This window comes from Hypanus sabinus, chromosome 14 (assembly GCF_030144855.1).
Source record: "Hypanus sabinus isolate sHypSab1 chromosome 14, sHypSab1.hap1, whole genome shotgun sequence".
Classification (NCBI taxonomy): Eukaryota; Metazoa; Chordata; class Chondrichthyes; order Myliobatiformes; family Dasyatidae; genus Hypanus; species Hypanus sabinus.
The window spans coordinates 43,779,043-43,798,237 of record NC_082719.1 but is presented as its reverse complement, the minus strand read 5'-3'; the positions used below and the strand labels follow the sequence as shown (position 1 = coordinate 43,798,237).

The 19,195-nt window shown below is 38.5% G+C and overlaps 1 protein-coding gene across 6 annotated transcripts in view; it reads right to left on the bottom strand.

The window, feature by feature from the left end:
* Positions 1-19,195, bottom strand: part of LOC132404689 (kelch-like protein 5) — a 131,024-nt gene that overhangs the window by 43,428 nt on the left and 68,401 nt on the right. For 4 of the 6 annotated variants that reach the window (XM_059989037.1, XM_059989039.1, XM_059989038.1 and 1 more), the window contains 2 exons: positions 11,703-11,888; positions 8,125-8,261 (listed from right to left, as the gene is read on the bottom strand). In XM_059989037.1, the coding sequence (XP_059845020.1) occupies positions 8,125-8,261; positions 11,703-11,845 (280 nt within the window). In that variant the 5' untranslated portion in view covers positions 11,846-11,888. The remainder of the gene's footprint in view (positions 1-8,124; positions 8,262-11,702; positions 11,889-19,195) is intronic. The other 2 variants (XM_059989040.1, XM_059989041.1) reach the window with 1 other exon arrangement.

Genomic DNA, 19,195 nt, shown 5'->3' with positions numbered 1-19,195 from the left:
TAAAATTAAATTAGTAACAAGATAACAATATCTTATTAAACTATCAGCGAAATAGGATCATACAATAATCAATCTAATCTATATTGATTATACATGAAAAGATTAAAAATCATCAAAAGAAAAAAAAGTATAAAATATAAGAAAAAATGTATATTTAAGGAAATAATAAAAAAAAATAAATCTAAACTAACATGGGCAGTAATAGCAGTTTATATGTATATGATAGTGTCAAAAACTCCGGAACTCCATACCAGAACAAGAATAATAAGAGTAAAGGTCTGGAAGAAGTCAAATTAATTCATATGAAAGTGTCGAATGAACGGTCCCCAAGTTTCTTCAAATTTAATTGATGAATCAAAAATAGTACTTCTAATTTTTTCTAAACTTAAACAAGAAATAGTTTGAGAGAACCACTGAAATGTGGTAGGAGGATTTACTTCTTTCCAATTTTGTAATATAGATCTCCTGGCCATTAATGTTACAAAGGCAATCATTCGTCTAATTGAAGCGGAGAATCGACTATCATCTTCATTTGGTATACCAAAAATTGCAGTGATAAAATGAGGTTGTAAATCAATATTCCAAATTGAGGAAATGGTAGCAAATATGTCCTTCCAATAATTATGTAAAGTAGGACATGACCAAAACATGTGGGTCAATGAAGCCACATCTAAATGACATCTGTCACATTGAGGATTAACATGAGAATAAAACCGAGCAAGCTTATCTTTAGACATATGAGCTCTATGTACGACCTTAAATTGTATTAAAGCATGTTTAGCACATATAGAAGAAGAATTAACCATTTGTAAAATTTTTTCCCATTTTTCCGTTGAAATATTGTATTGAAGTTCTTTTTCCCATTCCTGTTTAATTCTACCTGATATCTCTGGTTGTATCTTCATAATCATATTATAAATAAGAGCCACTAATCTCTTCTGACAGGGATTTAAAGTAAAAATCATATCTGAAAAATCTATCAAAGTTGAATTAGGAAAGGATGGTAAAACTTTATACAAAGTTTCTAATTTGTAAATATCTAAAAAAATTAGATTTAGGTAATTTAAATTTGTTAGAAAGTTGATCAAAAGACATCAAACTACCTTCAGAAAAAAGATCGCGAAAACATATTATACCTTTCCTTTTCCATATACTAAAAGCTTGATCTGTTAAAGAGGGTTTAAAGAAAAAATTAAGTAAGATAGGGCTATCAAGAACGAAGTTTTTTAGAGTAAAAAATTTACGAAATTGAAACCAAATTCGTAATGTATGTTTGACAATAGGGTTAGATATCTGTTTATTAAGTTTAACTAAATCAACAGGGAGAGAAGAACCAAGAACAGAAAATAGAGAATATCCTTGTGTACCATTACATTCTAAATTTACCCACTGTGGGCACAATGGTAAATCTAAATCTAATTTCCAGTATAATAAATTCCGAATATTATTTGCCCAATAGTAAAATCTAAAATTAGGTAAAGCTAAACCACCATCTTTTTTAGATTTCTGTAACTGTCTTTTACTTAATCTGGGGTTTTTATTTTGCCACACAAATGAGGAAATTTTTGAATCAATGCTATCAAAAAAAGACTTAGGAATAAAAGTTGGTAAGGCTTGAAATAAATATAAAAATTTCGGTAAAATCATCATTTTAACAGCATTGATCTGACCAACCAATGATAAGGATAAAGGAGACCATCTAGTAGTAAGTTGTTGAATTTGATGAAGCTTAGGTAAAAAATTCAATCTGAATAAAACTTTATATTTCTTGGTAATTTTTATACCTAAATAAATAAAATTATCAGTAACAATTTTAAATGGTATCCTGTCATTCAGTAAAGTTTGTGCATTTAAAGGGAAGAGTTCACTCTTATCCAAATTTAATTTGTAACCAGAAAAACTACCAAATTGAACCAACAAGGATAGAATAGCGGGAATAGAAAAATTATCAGGACCAGAAATATGAACAACAAGTCATCAGCATAGAGCGATAACTTGTATAATTTCTCATTACGGGTAATACCAAAAATATTAGGGGATTCACGAATAGCAATGGCTAAAGGTTCTAATGCAATATTAAATAATAAAGGACTTAAGGGACAACCTTGTCTCGTACCACGAGATAATTGAAAAAAAGAGGATCTATAATTATTCGTAAGAACAGAAGCAACAGGTTTATAATATATTAATTTAATCCATGATATAAAATTAGAACTAAAATTAAAATTCTTCAAGGCATTAAATAAGTATGTCCATTCAACTCTATCAAAACCTTTTTCAGCATCTAATGAAATAACACATTCTGGGGTTGTGGGTAAGGAAGTGTAAATTATATTAATCAATTTTCTAACATTAAAAAAGGAGTATCGGTTCCTAATGAAACCAGTTTGATCTCCTGAAATAATCTGTGATAGTACCTTTTCTAACCTAATAGCTAAAATTTTTGTAAGAATCTTAGAGTCTACATTTAGTAACGATATAGGGCGATAAGATGCACATAAAGTAGGATCTTTATCTTTTTTAAGAATTAAAGAAATAGTAGCTTCATAAAAAGACTGGGGTAGTCTCTTCTTAATAAATGCATCATTAAAGATTTCACATAGCCAAGGGGAAAGCAAAGAAGAAAAAGTTTTAAAAAATTCTATAATATAACCATCAGGGCCAGGAGCTTTCCCTGAATTCATCGATGAAATAGCCTCTCCTACCTCAGCCATAGAAATAGGAGCATCAAATAAACTTCGATCTTCATCTGTCAGTTTGGGAATATTCAAATTGTTAAAAAAATTATCCATCATAGACAGATCACCATCAAATTCTGATTGATATAAAGATTTATAAAAATCTTGGAAAGTATTATTAATTTCTTTATGATCAGTAGTCAGATTACCGTCTTGTTTACGAATTTTAATAATTTGTCGCTTAGTCGAAATAGCTTTTAATTGATTAGCTAACAATTTACCAGTTCGATCACTATGAATATAAAATTGAGCCCTGGTCTTAATTAATTGATTCTCAATTGAAGAAGATAACAGTAAGCTATGTTCCATTTGCAGTTCAACTCTCTTCTTATAAAGTTCCTTGGTAGGAGTAACGGAATAAATCTTATCAATTTCTTTAATTTTATCCACCAATAAAGCTATATCTAAATATCTTTGTTTTCTTTTACCAGCAGAATATGAGATAATTTGTCTACGAATAAAAGCCTTAAAAGAGTCCCAAAGTATTCCTTCGGTATACTTCAATCTCTTCGGTATAGTTTGTTGAAAAAAATAAGTCAATTTGCTGTTTTATGAAGGTAATAAATTCTGGATCTTGAAGCAAAGTAGTGTTGAGTCTCCAAGATCTAGTATTAATGAAAGAGTCTGAAATCTTGATAGATAACTTCAAAGGTGCATGATCCGAAATAGCAATAGAATCATATTTACAATCAATAACATCTGCTAATAAACGATGATCAATAAGAAAATAATCAATTCTAGAATAACTATGATATACATGTGAAAAAAACGAAAATTCTTTATCTTTAGGGTTCAAAGACCGCCATATTTCAGTAATTCCCGAATCAACCATAAAAGAGTTAATAAGTAAAGCTGATCTATTCGGAAGAGTTCGAATAGGTTTAGATCTATCCATCAAAGGATTCAAACAACAATTGAAATCTCCACCCATTATCAACATATATTCATTTAGATTAGGAAGGACAGTAAATAAACGTTTAAAAAAATCAGGGCAGTCAAAATTTGGAGCGTAAATATTAACTAAAGCCACTTTTCGGTTAAAAAGTGAACCAGTAATCAACAAAAATCTGCCCTGTGGATCAGATATAATTTCATGATGTATAAACGATATTGAGGGGTCTATAAAAATAGACACACCCCTAATTTTAGCAGTACAATTCGAATGAAATTGTTGACCCTTCCAGAACCTAAAAAAGCGTTGATTATCCTCCCTCCTAATATGGGTCTCCTGTACAAAGATAATATTAGCATTTAGTCTATGGAATACTTTAAATATTTTTTTACATTTAATCGGATGATTTAAACCATTAGTATTCCAAGAAATAAAATTAATAGACTTATCCATCATGCTAATATTAATTGTATATATCATGAAAGGTTAAAAAAAACACATAACCCATAATTCAGGAAGAAGGAAAAATGATACAGGAGCAACCGGAGAACATGACTCCTCACCAATATTAATAATTTGAAGTCGGCCCATGAACTAAAAGCAAAAAAAAATAAAAAGCAAAAGCGTGAAAAAAGATCCCTCCCCCCTCCCCCCAACCCTCGAAAGAAAGCCAAGCGGCAAGAGCATAAACTAACACTAATATTACCCCCATTTCAAGATGGCAGCTCCATAAAAAGATTAAAAAAAAACTACATAACACCCAGATTTAAATATAGGGTTGTAAAGAGAGAATATATATCAATCAGAATGAAAAAAAAATAATATAATAAAACAAATGATCATTAATAAAAAAAGTATAAACATTAAAATTTGAAAGTGTAATATACCTTTAAAAAAAATTCCATGTTCAAATACAAGAAAAATGACGTTTCAAAAGCAAAGACTTATGGGAAGAAGAAACGACAGTTTGAAAAAGCCATATTACAAAATACAAATGTAAGTTCAGCAATCTATTAAAAAATTTAATAAAAAAAGTTATCAAAATAGGATTAAAAAAAGATTTAATAGACACTACAATATATAAAAAAAAAGACCAAAAAATCCAAAACATTCGTCCCATTTCCAAGTGCAGGCAAACAAATAAATGCTTACAGAAAGCAAAGTCTTATGGGAAGAAGAAACGACATCTTAAAAAAAGTAAATCCTTATTACAAAATATAAACGTGTATATCTGAAACAGAAAAAAGAATAAAAAAAAAGATATTATAAAAAATTAAAAGAGCATCTATAAACGATGATGATAGTAAAAAAAAAAGAAACCAGACCTGTAGATCAGGGTAAGAAGTTATAACCCAGCTTCATAGGTTAAAACTTAAAATGAAATGGCATCTTCTCTCCAAAAAATCTTCAGCATAACACATAGTTCAACTTGCACTAGAAGATCGATATTCTTCAACGAATTTCTTCGCTTCTTCCGGAGTGTTAAAAAATTGCTGACTGTTGTCGTTCAACGTAATTCTAAGATTCACTGGATATCTTAAAGCTTGTTTAGGTCTAATCGAATGAATCTCTGCCATCACTGGTTTAAAAGCGATTCTCGCTCTCATTACTTCGAATGAATAATCTTCAACAATTCGAAATGTGTTGCTATTGTGAGAAATCATACCTTTTTTACGAGCTAATCGAATTAAAAGCTCTTTCTCCCGAGGATAATGAAGGCGAACAATCACAGCTCGTGGTTTGCCACTCGCAGCCGAAAATCTCGCAACTCTGTGAGCGCGGTCGATAACAGGTTTAGTATGCAAACCTTCACCACCGAAAATTTCCCACAATAATTTAGAGAAAAATTCAGTTAAATCACCGGACTCAATTTTTTCGGGGAACTCAATGATTCGCAAATTCTGTCTGCGAGATCGGTTTTCGAGATCAGTAATTTTAAACTTATACTGATCTATTGTTTTAGCAGTCGAATGTACCTTCTTCTCCAGCGCTTCAATTGTACGTACTTTTTCACAAATTAATTTTTCAAGAGTCATGATCTTATCTTCATGCCGCTGAATATCTGATGCCTGCGGTTGAAGCTTAGTATCAAACGATCTAACAACTCCTTCAAGTTCAGATATTTTCGTGGTAAGCTTATTTTCCAAACTTGCCAGTTTACTTTCCAATTTACTTTCTAGCCTGCTTTCCAAACTTGCAAGTTTAGCATCCAGAAGATGAGAAATTGCGTCGATGTATAAAGGATCCTTGGACGATTTCTTGCTTGTAGCCATTTTAAGTTTGACAAGATTAAATCAAATATTGTTTTAGGAAAAAAAAAGTTAATCAAAAGTATCAACTCATATGATTAAGTTCGAAAAGATTTGATTAAAGGGTGATTATAGTTGAAAAAATGAAGAGTGCCTAAAAGGCAGATGTTTACGTCGCCATCTTGAAACTCCACCTTAAATGAAACTCAGTTGAGCTGTGCCAAGAAACTGGATAAAGTAGTACCCAGTGCCTCAGCTTAATGGGAAGAAAGGCTGATGCTTGCACTGTTCTTCAGTTACAAACAGAGAAAATGTTACTGAAATGATTAAGTATTTACAACATTATATGAATTGAAGTAAAAAACTGTGACTAAAAACCTTTTCCAATGCCTTGAGCAAATCAGATTGGATTAAAAAAAGCTAAAAGCAGCAGCAAAAGCACAAATTCTAAAGTCTAATCTAGTTAGCTTAACTTTAGTGGAGGAGATAAACATCTATGTGAAAGAAGACCATGGGCAAGAGAGCAAATCTCACCTGATAACTTGCATCCTAAATAACTAAATCCATTGCTGTGTGGCTAATCATGGTAAGAAGCCAGATTTCTCTTTATAATCATCATTTTTTTTAAATGGTCATTTGTCAGGTGGAAAAGCCTGGAGATGTCAATTTTGTAGATAAGACACATACATGGGAGGTGATAGGTGGAAAAATTAAAGGGCTGAAGATAAAGCTGATAGGAGAGCAGAGTGGACCATGGAGGAAAGGGAAGAAGGGGCACCAGAGGGGGGTGATAGGCAGTGTGTACATGTATATGTAGATATATGCCATCTCCCAGTTTCTCACTTCATTCCCCCTCTCCATGGGACAGATGGGTGGGTAGAGGCCCTTCAATTCCTCTGCGTGTAGCAATATGGAACAAATTCTGAAATTATACTAAGCTCCTAGTACCTGGAAGTAGAGGCAATAATAACCAGAGCTACCCTCACCCTCACTTGCAATGGAACTATGGTTCTATTCTTTGGCTATAGCAGTTGTAGGTACAAGTGCAGAATAATTGTGCGGAGGGAGGTGTTGCTGCCTATCATTAACTCATTGTGGTCTACTAGTCAGGAAGTCAAAGCTCCATTTGAGAGGAAGTTATTGAGTCTCATGGTCTGGGGTTTGGTCATGAATTTGCTTGGAATTATAGTATTGAAGATGGATCTGTAGTCAAACAATAGTCTGATGTACTTGTCTTTGCAGTCCAGATGTAGGGGGCTGCAGAGCTGGGCTAACATGCTAGAAGAGGAAAAGTAATAGAACCAAAAGCTCAGTCTACAATGGGTTGCAAGGGAGTAGTTCTATAACATCCACGAGGAAGTTAAGTGACTCCATTCATCTGAAGAGGTGACTGGAGGGGGAAGAGGTCAGAATAAGAGGAGGGGAGGGGAAAGAGTACAAGCTAGAAGGTAAGGGTTCAAGCATCTGAAGACTTTCTTGTGTTTGTGACATGCTAGAAGGTGATGGGTGAAGATGGGGGAAAGGTAGTTAGTTAGGGGAGGGGGAAGTTAGGGAAGTGAGAAGCTGGGAGGTGATGCACATCACATATACTGCAGAGTTCCTCCAGCATTGTGTGTGTGCTTCCACTGAAAGCATTCTGTCTGGATGCATAATGGCTTGGTATGACAACTGCTCTACACATAACTGCAAGAAATTGTAGCATTACAGGAACCAGCATCCCCTCTATGAATTGTCGGTATTTCTCACTGCTTCAGTGAAACAGCCAGCATATTCATAGAACCCACCCACTCCACACATTCTCTCTTCACCCCTCTCCCATTGAGCAGAAGATACAAAAGCCTGAAAGCACATACCACCAGGCTCAAGAACACCTTGTATCCCACTGGTATCAGACTCTTGAATGAACCTCTTGAACGTAAGATGGAATTTTGGCCTCACAGTCTATCTGACATGATCCGGCACTTTATCATTTATTTATACTGCACCCTTGGATAGTGTTTACACTTTATTCTGCATTGTTATTGTTTTACCCTCATTCTAGCTCAATGCACTGTCCCACCAGTATGCAAGACAAGCTTTTCACTATATCATGGTACGTGACAATAATAAACCAATATCAAGAGCTCTGTGGAATATGAATATGGGCCCTTTATCCATAATAATCAGGCTACCATGTAGAAACCAAAGGCTTCTCCTTTATTACAAAATACAGCAATTACATAGAAAATTATAATTTTGTGTTTACCTGTGTAGGCATATTGAACTAATGCCCATAATGCATTTGAATCCACACCTTCAATTTTTATTTCTTCCTGTTTAGCTTCCCTTACATCATTTGTGAACATTGCAGCAAAGTAGTCTGAAACTGAAGACAGAACTAGCCTGGCAGAAGAACAAAAAAAATCAGATGTTAGTAACTTTCATCTACATATGTTCACCAACTGTGAAGCATTTCACCTTAGGATATATATGGACTTTTCTTCCATCTCCATTTATAGGCAGGCCTCAGCTAAGTCCACTTTGCTGAAGTGTTTCCCTCCAGAGAGGCTTGCAAATATATCCTCTATCCTGGGCGGAAGGTATTGATCTACTTTCAGTACTGGGTTGATGGTGACCTTAACCACAGGTCCTGACAGACCTAGTCTTCTTGGCTTCTGGGACCAGTGGCATTGCCCATGGGCTTCACTCAACCTTGGAAAGAATTCTGCCTCCATGTGATTTAGTTCACTGGCTACTTTATCACAGATGGTATAAGGAACCAGATGGACTTTGTAAAACTTTGGTGTGGCATTTTCATTTAACACTATTTTACCCTTGATATGTTTCAGTTTTCTAATGCCATCCTTGAACACTACTCTGGCATCATCCAGTACATTAATTTGCTTTTAGTTGACTCTGTTGGAGGGGATGTGACATGCAAATGGTGGATGGATTTCCAATCAAGTTGTAGTTGTTTTAGCCAATCACAACTCCGCAATGCTAGCTCTCTTGTCTTTAACCACACACAAGATCAATGTAACTTGTTGGTTTCTGTATTTCATTGTAATGGATATTATTCCCACATGAGTTACCATTTCTCCATATTAAGCTCTTAGTTGGATATCTGCAGGCTTCAGTTCAGTACCTTTAAAATGCCATTCAAACTCATTTTGTGGAATGACTGAGCCAGTGCCTGATTCCATTTTATTTAATTTGTCATTCACCTTTAGTGTATGCCATATTGCTTGTTTATTGTTAATTTTCACATTGTAAATCTCAAGGTTACTGAGTCCTGTGTCACTCTCATCATTCTCAGACTTTTCAACAGCATGAAGATTAGTGCCCTTTGAAACTACAACTTGACTTTTTATTTTTTTCTCTTCCCTGTTAAATCCACTTAATTTTGTCTGCCTGGTATGCTCTTTGTATATGTCCTACTTTCTGGCATTTTCTGCAAGATTCGCATTTAAACCTGCATTGATCTGGTGAGCCCCTGCCACAATGGTAACACAATTTGTTTGGCCAGGCATATTTCCATTTAGATGTTGCAATTTACTTCACGTTCACTTTTATTCATAACTGCAACTCAATGTGTCTTTGGCTGCTATTTCCATTGATAAAACAATTTCAACTACTCTTTTAGATATGAATTGTGCTTCAGTTAGGAGCTGTTTTTGAATGCTTTCTTGTAATATTCCACAAATGAAATGATTTCTCAGTGCATCATTAAGCTCATCACTGACCATCCAAGAATGGTTGGACAAATTCTTCAATTCAGCCACGTAAAATGTAATGGATTATGAAACCTAAAGTATTCTGCAATCAACAATGGTTTTGGTTCAAAATGTTCCTGCATTTGTTTGAGACATCAGCAAAGCTCATTTCAGCTGCTTTGGTTGGAGCAGATTCTCTTCTAAGCAAACAGTATGATTTTCCAACTATTGCACTCAGTAACACTGACACTCACTTTTCATTGCCGATTTAATTTGCTTCAAAATACTGCTCAAGTTGTTCAGTACACATCATTCAGTTATCTGTTCCACAATTGAACATATCTATCTTTCCAATGTAGTCAGCTATTTCTGCTGCTTAAAATTATTTTATTATCATCCAGTACTCACTGCCTACGAGCCTGTCTGTTTTCTGGCTTTTTTAAAAAAAAACTTGAATGTCTCTCTTCGCCTTTCAAAGAAAAACCACCACACTTGTTTTTAAAAAAGATCCAAACATCCCTCTCTCTCTCTCTCTTCCAAAGGAAAAAAAAATGTGCTGCACTTCAACAGGTATATAGTCACCAGAGGACATTTTAAAACTACATCATCACCACTGTTATGTAAATCCAGAGGCTAACTGAAAAAAAAACATGGGAGCCAGGATGATGGTCAACTTCCTGTTTCTTTAGTGATGCACGCACATATGATGTGGTGAGGTAATGATATATGCCATTCATGTACTTCTAACATATTACCCATAATGAATTATGTGTGTTGGCACGTGGCCAAGCGGTTAAGGTGTTGGTCTAGTGACTCCAGTGATTTGAAGGTTGCTAGTTCGAGCCTCAGCTGAGGCAGTGTGTTGTGTCCTTGAGCAAGGCACTTAACCACATATTGCTCTGCGACAACACCGGTGTCGAGCTGCATCAGCCCTAGTGATGGGCCCTATCGGCCCCACTGACAACATTGGTGGCATGGAGAGGGGAGACTTGCAGCATGGGCAACTGCTGGTGTTCCATACAACCTTGCCCAGGCCTGCGCCCTGGAAACCTTCCAAAGCACAAAAATCCATGGTCTTATGAGACTAATGGATGCCTATAATAATGAATTATGTAAACCAGCAAAGAACACTCAATCAAACATTATATTTATAATAATATCCAAATATTACTGAAATATTAAATATACTACAAAATGAATTGTGTCCAATTTAGATACATAAATTAGATTATTAGAAACTGAAGGACATTGCTGGAAGACTAGTTCTTTGCAGATGAGCCAATGTGAAACAAATAACTTATTTGTACTTGCCTTTGGCCTGCTGTTCCATTTATTGGTCGCAAAAGTATTGGTTTATCCTTAACAATTCCCAATTATCTGTCAGCGACTTATGTGGCTGAACTGTGCTTCCTAAAATTTCTTCCCTGCCAGTGCATAGATTCACAATCTGACCTCTGGCCCTGTAGATGCAGTTTCAGGACCATTGAGGAACTCAGCACCAGTCCATTGACCAAAACCGGACTGTGACTCCAAATTCCCTTCCAAGCTGCATGCCACACTGACTTGGAAACGTATCACCAGCTGTTCAATATAGTTTGACCAAAATCTTGGGATACTCTTCCTAACAGAATCTTCATTGCAAAATGAGAAGCAGCTGGGTCATCTGCAAACATCTCAAATTACAAACTTAAAGGGATAAAAATCAATATAAATTTAAACATTCACTGATGGAAGAAAAAACAATGGTCCAAATTTTATTAAAATTTATTTCACCAACTGTCTTTCTACTTAGTGAATTTCACCAAAATGAATTAAAATTGCTGTTATCCAAAAAAAAAAGAAATCGTTAAAGAGTCTGTTTTTTTGTAAGTAAGTTTAAATATAGATACCAAAATCCTAATTACATTAAAAAATAGTAACATTTAAATCTGATAGGTAATTAAATATTTTAAAAAATAAAGCCTCCATAGGACTTCATCAAATTTTACATAGAATACTAGAACAGTTGCCAGAAAAGAATTATTATTGATATTACATTTCCTGGTTATTAAATTTTTGATTTTGTGAAGAACAACCTGGAAAGTGGTATAATTTACAGAAAAGAAAACTTATTGATGAACTTTTCATTCACCTGTGGGCTGGAATCCTTCGGTCATTGGCCAGAAGCACTACATCACATAGCTGCTTATGTCGGAGGTAGTTCTCCATTTTTTTGAAGGTTTGTTCTGCATGGTTTAGTGCCTGAAAACACTCTTCAGGGGCAGGAGGATCCATTATCTGGCACGGGGACAGGTTCTGACTGCTGCTTGAAGTTCTGCTGTAGGAAGTGCCAGATAATTAATACAACCATTAAACTGTTCATACGTTAACATAATGGTAAAAATAGATATGAACACATGCAGGATTACATACATTGGCTTTAGTCGTTTCATTTCTTTGTGATTATAGCTGTGGCAATTTGAATTTTGACAAGCAACATACACAAGTTGTAAATTTTAAAAAACATTTAATTTTTCTTGGTGTGTCATTATGAACTATGTTCTAACTTTAAATTTTGTGAAAAGTATATTTTAGTTATTTTATATAACTAAACTTGACAGTGCATCACTTTGTCATTAATCCCTTCAAATGTTTAAGATGATTGACAAGTCTGCAACACAGAGACTGGATGAGCTAACTGATAGCGTAGCAGTTAGCATGAAGCTATTACAGCTTGGAGTTCAATTTTGACACTGTTTGTAAGAAGTTTGAACGTCCTTTCCGTGGTTTCCACTGTGTGCTCCAGTTTCCTCTCACATTCCAAAGACAGAGAAACATAGAAAACCTACAGCACAATACAAGCCCTTTGGCCCACAAAGTTGTGCCGAACATGTTCCTACCTGAGAAATTACTAGGCTTACCTAGAGCCCTCTATTTTACTAAGCTCCATCTACCTATCCAAAAGCCTCTTAAAAGACCTTATTGTATCCGCCTCCACCACCATTGCTGGGTGCCCATTCCATGCACTCACCACTCTGAGTTAAAAAAAACTTATCCCTGACATCTCCTCTGTACCTACCCCCCAGCACCTTAAACCCGTGTCCTCTTGTGGCAACCATTTCAGCCCTGGGAAAAAGCCTCTGACTATCCACATGATCAATGCCTCTCATCATCTTGTACACCTCTATCAGGTCACCTCTCATCCTCCTTCACTCCAAGGAGAAAAGGCCAAGTTCACTCAACCTATTCTCATAAGGCATGCTCCTCAATCCAGGCAACATCCTTGCAAATCTCCTCGGCACCCTTTCTATGGCTTCCACATCCTTCCTGTAGTGAGGTGACCAGAACTGAGCACAATACTTCAAGTGGGGTCTGACCAGGGTCCTATATAGCTGCAACATTATCTCTCGGCTCCTAAATTCAATTCCACGATTGATGAAGGCAAGTACACCGTATGCCTTCTTAACCACAGAGTCAACCTGTTCAGCTGCTTTGAGCATCCTATGGATTTGGACCCCAAGATCCCTCTGATCCCCCACACTGCCAAGACTCTTACCATTAATACTATATTCTGCCAGTGGAAAGCGGCCAGTGAAGGAGTGACGCTTTGGAGGTTTTGACTCAAGAGATTCTGGCAGTTTAAAAAAAAAAATAAACAGAGGGGTGACTTAAGCGGAACAGCCAGTGAAGGAGTGGAGCTTTGAGGCAGAGAATGAGCTTGCTCCCAGTTAGGCTTTACAATGCCTCCTGAGATGGTGATGTGCCTCTCCTGTGAGATGTGGCAGTCTTGGGGGAACTCCCCTCTCTCGCAGAGTCACATCTACCAGAAGTTCATGTGGCTGGGCCATGTGTAAGACTATGTAAAGGATCTGGAGCTGCAGCTGGATGACCTTTGACTCATAAGGGAGAATGGGGCAGTCATAGATGAGTGCTACAGAGAGGTAAACACACCTAAGCTGCCGGAAGCAGGTCGTTGGGTTGACAGTCCAGGGTGGGGGGGGGGGGAAGTGAAGGTGAGTAGACAGGTAGAGCACCCCTGTAGCCATTCCCCTGAATAATAAGTATACTGTCCTGGATACTGTTGGCAGGGACAACCGACCAGGGGCGACCCATGGTGGTAGGGACTCCAGCACTGTGTCTGACCCTGTAGAGCAGAAGGTTGGGACGGAGAAGAGGAGAGCTGTCATCATTGGGATTCTATAGTCAGGGGAGCAGACAGGAGATTTTGTGGACTTGAGAAGGACACCCGCATAGTTTGTTGCCTCCCGGGTGCCAGGGTCTGGGATGTCTCTGACCAGGTGCATGACATCCTGGTACGAGAGGGAAGGCAACCAGAAGTCATGATACACGTTGGTACCAACGACATAGGCAGGAAGAGGGATGAGGTCCTGAAGTGCGAGTTTTGGGAACTAGGCAGAAGGCTGAAGAACAGGACCTCAAGGGTGGCGTTCTCAGGATTGCTGCCAGTGTAACGTGATAGTGATGGTAAGAATTGAAGGAGATGGTAGTTGAATGCGTGGCTGAGCAGTTGGTGCAGGGGGCAGGGCTTTCAAGATTTCTGGATCATTGGGATCTCTTCTGGGGAAGGTGGGACCTGTACAGATTGGATGGGTCGCACCTGAACTCGAGGGAGAGCAATATCCTCACAGGTAGGTTTACTAGCATGGTTCGGGAGGGTTTAAACTAATTTTCAAGGGTGGTGGGACCCGGAGCGATAGAGCAGTGGAAGAAGTGCATGGAGTAAAGCCAGATCTAACCTCTAGAGAGGCTTTGAGGAAAGAGAAGCAGAATAAAGGGTTTTAAGGTAGAAGGGCTAAAGTGCGTGTACTTCAATGCAAGAAGCATCAGGAACAAAGGTGATGAACTGAGAGCTTGGATACATACATGGAATTATGATGTAGTGGCTATTACAGAGACTTGGCTGGCATCAGGGCAGAAATGGATTCTCAATATTCCTGGATTTCAATGCTTCAAAAGGGATAGGGGGGGGGAAGGGAAGGAGGGGTGGCATTACTGGTCAGGGATACTATTACAGCTACAGAAAGGGTAGGTAATGTAGCAGGATCCTCTTTTGAGTCAGTATGGGTGGAAGTCAGGAATGGGAAGGGAGCATTTACTCTACTGGGGGTATTCTATAGGCCCCCCGGTAGCAGCAGAGATACCAAGGAGCAGACTGGGAGGCAGATTTTGGAAAGGAGCAAAAATAACAGGGTTGTTATCATGGGTGACTTTAACTTCCTTAATAGTGATTGGCACCTGATTAGTTCCAATGATTTAGACAGGGCAGAGTTTGTTAAGCGTGTTCAGGACGGATTCCTGTCACAGTATGTTGTCAGACTGACTAGGGGGAATGCCATACTAGATCTAGTGCTAGGTAACGAACTGGATCAGGTCACAGATCTGTCAGTGGGTGAGCATCTGGGGGACAGTGATCACCACTCCCTGACCTTTAGTATTGTCATGGAAAAGGACAGAATCAAAGAGGACAGGAAAATTTTTAATTGGGGAAAGGCAAATTATGAGGCTATAAGGCTAGAACTTGCGGGTGTGAATTGAGATGATATTTTTGCAGGAAAATGTACTATGGACATGTGGTCGATGTTTAGGGATCTCTTGCAGGATGTTAAGGATAAATTTGTCGGTGAGGAAGATAAAGAATGGTAGGGTGAAGGAACCATGGGTGACAAGTGAGGTGGAAAATCTAGTCAGATGGAAGGCAGCAGCATACATGAGGTTTAGGAAGCAAGGATCAGATGGGTCTATTGAGGAATATAAGGTAGCAAGTAAAGAGCTTAAGAAGAGGCTGAGGAGAGCAAGAAGGGGGCATGAGAAGGCTTTAGTGAGTAGGGTAAAGAAAACCCCAAAGCATTCTTCAATTATGTGAAGAACAAAAGGATGATAGGAGTGAAGGTAGGACCGATTGGAGATAAAGGTGGGAAGATGTGCCTGGAGGTTGTGGAAGTGAGCAAGGTCCTCAATGAATACTTCTCTTTGGTATTCACCAATGAGAGGGAACTTGATGACAGTGAAGACAATATGAGCGAAGTTGATGTTCTGGAGTATGTTGATATTAAGGAGGAGGAGGTGTTGGAGTTGTTAAAATACATTAGGACGGATAAGTCCCTGGGGCCCAACAGAATATTCCCAAGGCTGCTCCATGAGGTGAAGGAAGAGATTGCACATCCTCTGGCTAGGATCTTTATGTCCTTGTTGTCCACGGGAATGGTACTGGAGGATTGGAGGGAGGTAAATGTTGTCCCCTTGTTCAAAAAAGGTAGTAGGGATAGTCCGGGTAATTATAGACCAGTGAGCCTTATGTCTGTGATGGAAAAGCTGTTGGAAAAGATTTTTAGAGATAGAATCTACGGGCATTTAGGTCTGATTAGGGATAGTCAGCATGGCTTTGTGAAGGGCAGATCGTGTCTAACAAGCCTGATACAGTTAATTGAGGAGGTGACCAGGCATATAGATGAGAGTAGTGCAGTGGATGTGATCTACATGGATTTTAGTAAGGCATTTCACAAGGTTCCACACGGTAGGCTTATTCAGAAAGTCGGTAGGCTTATTCAGAAAGTCAGAAGGCATGGGATCCAGGGAAGTTTGGCCAGGTGGATTCAGAATTGACTTGCCTGCAGAAAGCAGAGGGTCGTGGTGGAGGGAGTACATTCAGATTGGAGGGTTGTGCCTAGTGGTGTCCCACAAGGATTGGTTCTGGGACCTCTACTTTTCGTGATTTTTATTAACAACCTGGATGTGGGGGTAAAAGAGTGGGTTGGCAAGTTTGCAGACGACACAAAGGTTGGTGGTGTTGTGGAGAGTGTTGAGGATTGTCAAAGATTGCACAGAGACATTGATAGGATACAGAAGTGGGCTGAGAAGTGGCAGATGGAGTTCAATCCAGAGAAGTGTGAGGTGGTACACTTTGGAAGGACAAACTCCAAGGCAGAGTACTAAGTAAATGGCAGGATACTTGGTAGTGTGGAAGAGCAGAGGGATCTGGGGGTGCATGTCCACAGATCCCTGAAAGTTGCCTCACCGGTAGATAGGGTAGTTAAGAAAGCTTATGGAGTGTTAGTTTTCATAAGTCAAAGGATAGAGTTTAAGAGTCGCGGGGTAATGATACAGCTCTATAAAACTCTGGTTAGGCCACACTTGGAGTACTGTGTCCAGTTCTGGTCGCCTCACTATAGGAAGGATGTGGAAGCATTGGAAAGGGTACAGCAGAGATTTACCAGGATGCTGCCTGGTTTAGAGAGTATGCATTATGATCAGAGATTAAGGGAGCTAGGGTTTTACTCTTTGGAGAGAAGGAGGATGAGAGGAGACATGATTGAGGTATACAAGATTAAGAGGAGTAGACAGAGTGCACAGCCTGCACCTCTTCCACAGGGCACCACTGCTCAATACAAGAGGACATGGCTTTAAGGTAAGGGGTAGGAAGTTCAAGGGGGATATTAGAGGAAGGTTTTTTTTTATTCAGAGAGCGGTTGGTGCATGGAATGCACTGCCTGAGTCTGTGGTGGAGTCAGATACACTAATGAAATTTAAGAGACTACTAGACAGGTATATGGAGGACTTTAAGTTGGGGGGGGGGTATATGGGAGGCAGGGTTTAAGGGTCGGCACAACATTGTGGGCCAAAGGGCCTATACTGTGCTGTATTATTCTATAAAATCATATTTAACCTACCAAAATGAACCACTTCACATTTATCTGGGTTGAACTCCATCTGCCATTTCTCAGCCGAGTTTTGCATCCTCTCAATGACCCACTGTAACCTCTGACAGCCCTCCACACTACCCACAACACCTTCAACCTTTGTGTCATCAGCAAACTTACTAACCCATCCCTCCACTTCCTCATCCAGGTTATGTGTAAAAATCATGAAGAGTAAGGGTCCCAGAGCAGATTCCTGAGGCACTCCACTGGTCACCAACCTCCATGCAGAATATGACCCACTCTTTGTCTTCTGTGGGCAAGCCAGTTCTGAATCCACAAAGCAATATTCCCTTGGATCCCATGCCTCCTTACTTTCTCAATAAGCCTTGCATAGGGTACCTTATCAAATACCTTGCTATAATCCATATAAACTGCACCTACAGCTCTCCCTTCATAAATGTGTTTAGTCACATCCTCAAAAAATTCAATTAGGCTCATAAGGCGCAACATGTCCTTGACCAAGTCATGCTGAATACTCCTAATCATATTCTACCTCTACAAATGTTTTAAAATCCTGCATCTCAGGATCTTCTCCATCAACTTACCAACCACTGAGATAAGACTCACTGGTCTATAATTTCCTTGGCTACCTCTGCTCCCTTTCTTGAATAAGGGAACAACATCTGCAACCCTCCAATCCTCTGGAACCTCTCCCGTCCCCATTGATGACGCAGAGATCATCAACAGACACTCAGCAATCTCCTCCCTCGCCTCCCACAGTAGCCTGGGGTACATTTCGTCCACTCCCAGTGACTTATCCAACTTGATGCACTCCAAATCTCCAGCACATCCTCTTTCTTAATATCTACATGCTCAAGCTTTTCAGTCTGCTGCAAGTCATCACTACAATCACCAAGATCCATTTCCATAGTGAATACTGAAGTAAAGTATTCATTAAGTACCTCTGCTATTTCTTTCGGTTCCATACACACTTTCCCACTGTCACACTTGATAGGTCCTATTCCTTCATGTCTTATCCTTTTGCTCTTCACATACTTATAGAATGTCTTGGGGTTTTCCACTTCTCATGGTCCCTCCTTGCTCTCCTAATTTCCTTCTTAAGCTCCTTCCTATTCGCCTTATAATCTCCTAGATCTCTAACATTACCTAGCTCTCTGAACCTTTTGTAAGCTTTTCTTTTCTCCTTGACTAGATTTATTACAGCCTTTGTATACCATGGTTCCTGTACCCTACCATAACTTCCCTGTCTCATTGGAACGTACCTATACAGAATTCCACACAAATATCCCCTGAATATTTGCTACATTTCTTCCATACTTTTTCCTGAGAACACCTGTTTCCAATTTAAGCCTCCAATTTCCTGCCTGATAGCTTCATCATTCCCCTTAACACAATTAAACACTTTCCTAACTTGTCTGTTCCTATCACTCTCCAATGTTATTGTAAAAAAGATAGAATTATGATCACTAACTCCAAAATGCTCTCTGACTGAGAGATCTGACACCTGACCAGGTTCATTTCCCAATACCCAAATACATGCCAGGTAGTAGGTAATCGGCCATTGTAAATTGTCCTGTAATTAGAAGAGGAAGAAACCCCTTAACTTCGAGTGGAGTTATCAGGACGCCGTCGTGATGGCATTTTTTTTTAGCAGGCTTTCTTATTTTTAAATGGTTGAGTTACTAGCTCGACGCTCAACCCAGCACGGATGGAAAGCGTGCGAGGGAGCTGCTGGATTCAAACTCGGGAGACTTTGCTCCGAAGTCCAGCAATGATGCCACTATGCCACCAGCCAGCTCCTGTGATTAGTCTAGGGTTAACTAGGTGGGATGCTGGGCAATGTGGCTCATTGGGCTGGAAGAGTCTTTTCTGCACTGCATCTCTAAATAATAAATAAATAAACAAATAGAATGCTTCTGTAAAACTTAAACCAATCTAAAAGGTTTTTAAAAATCCCAATTAATTA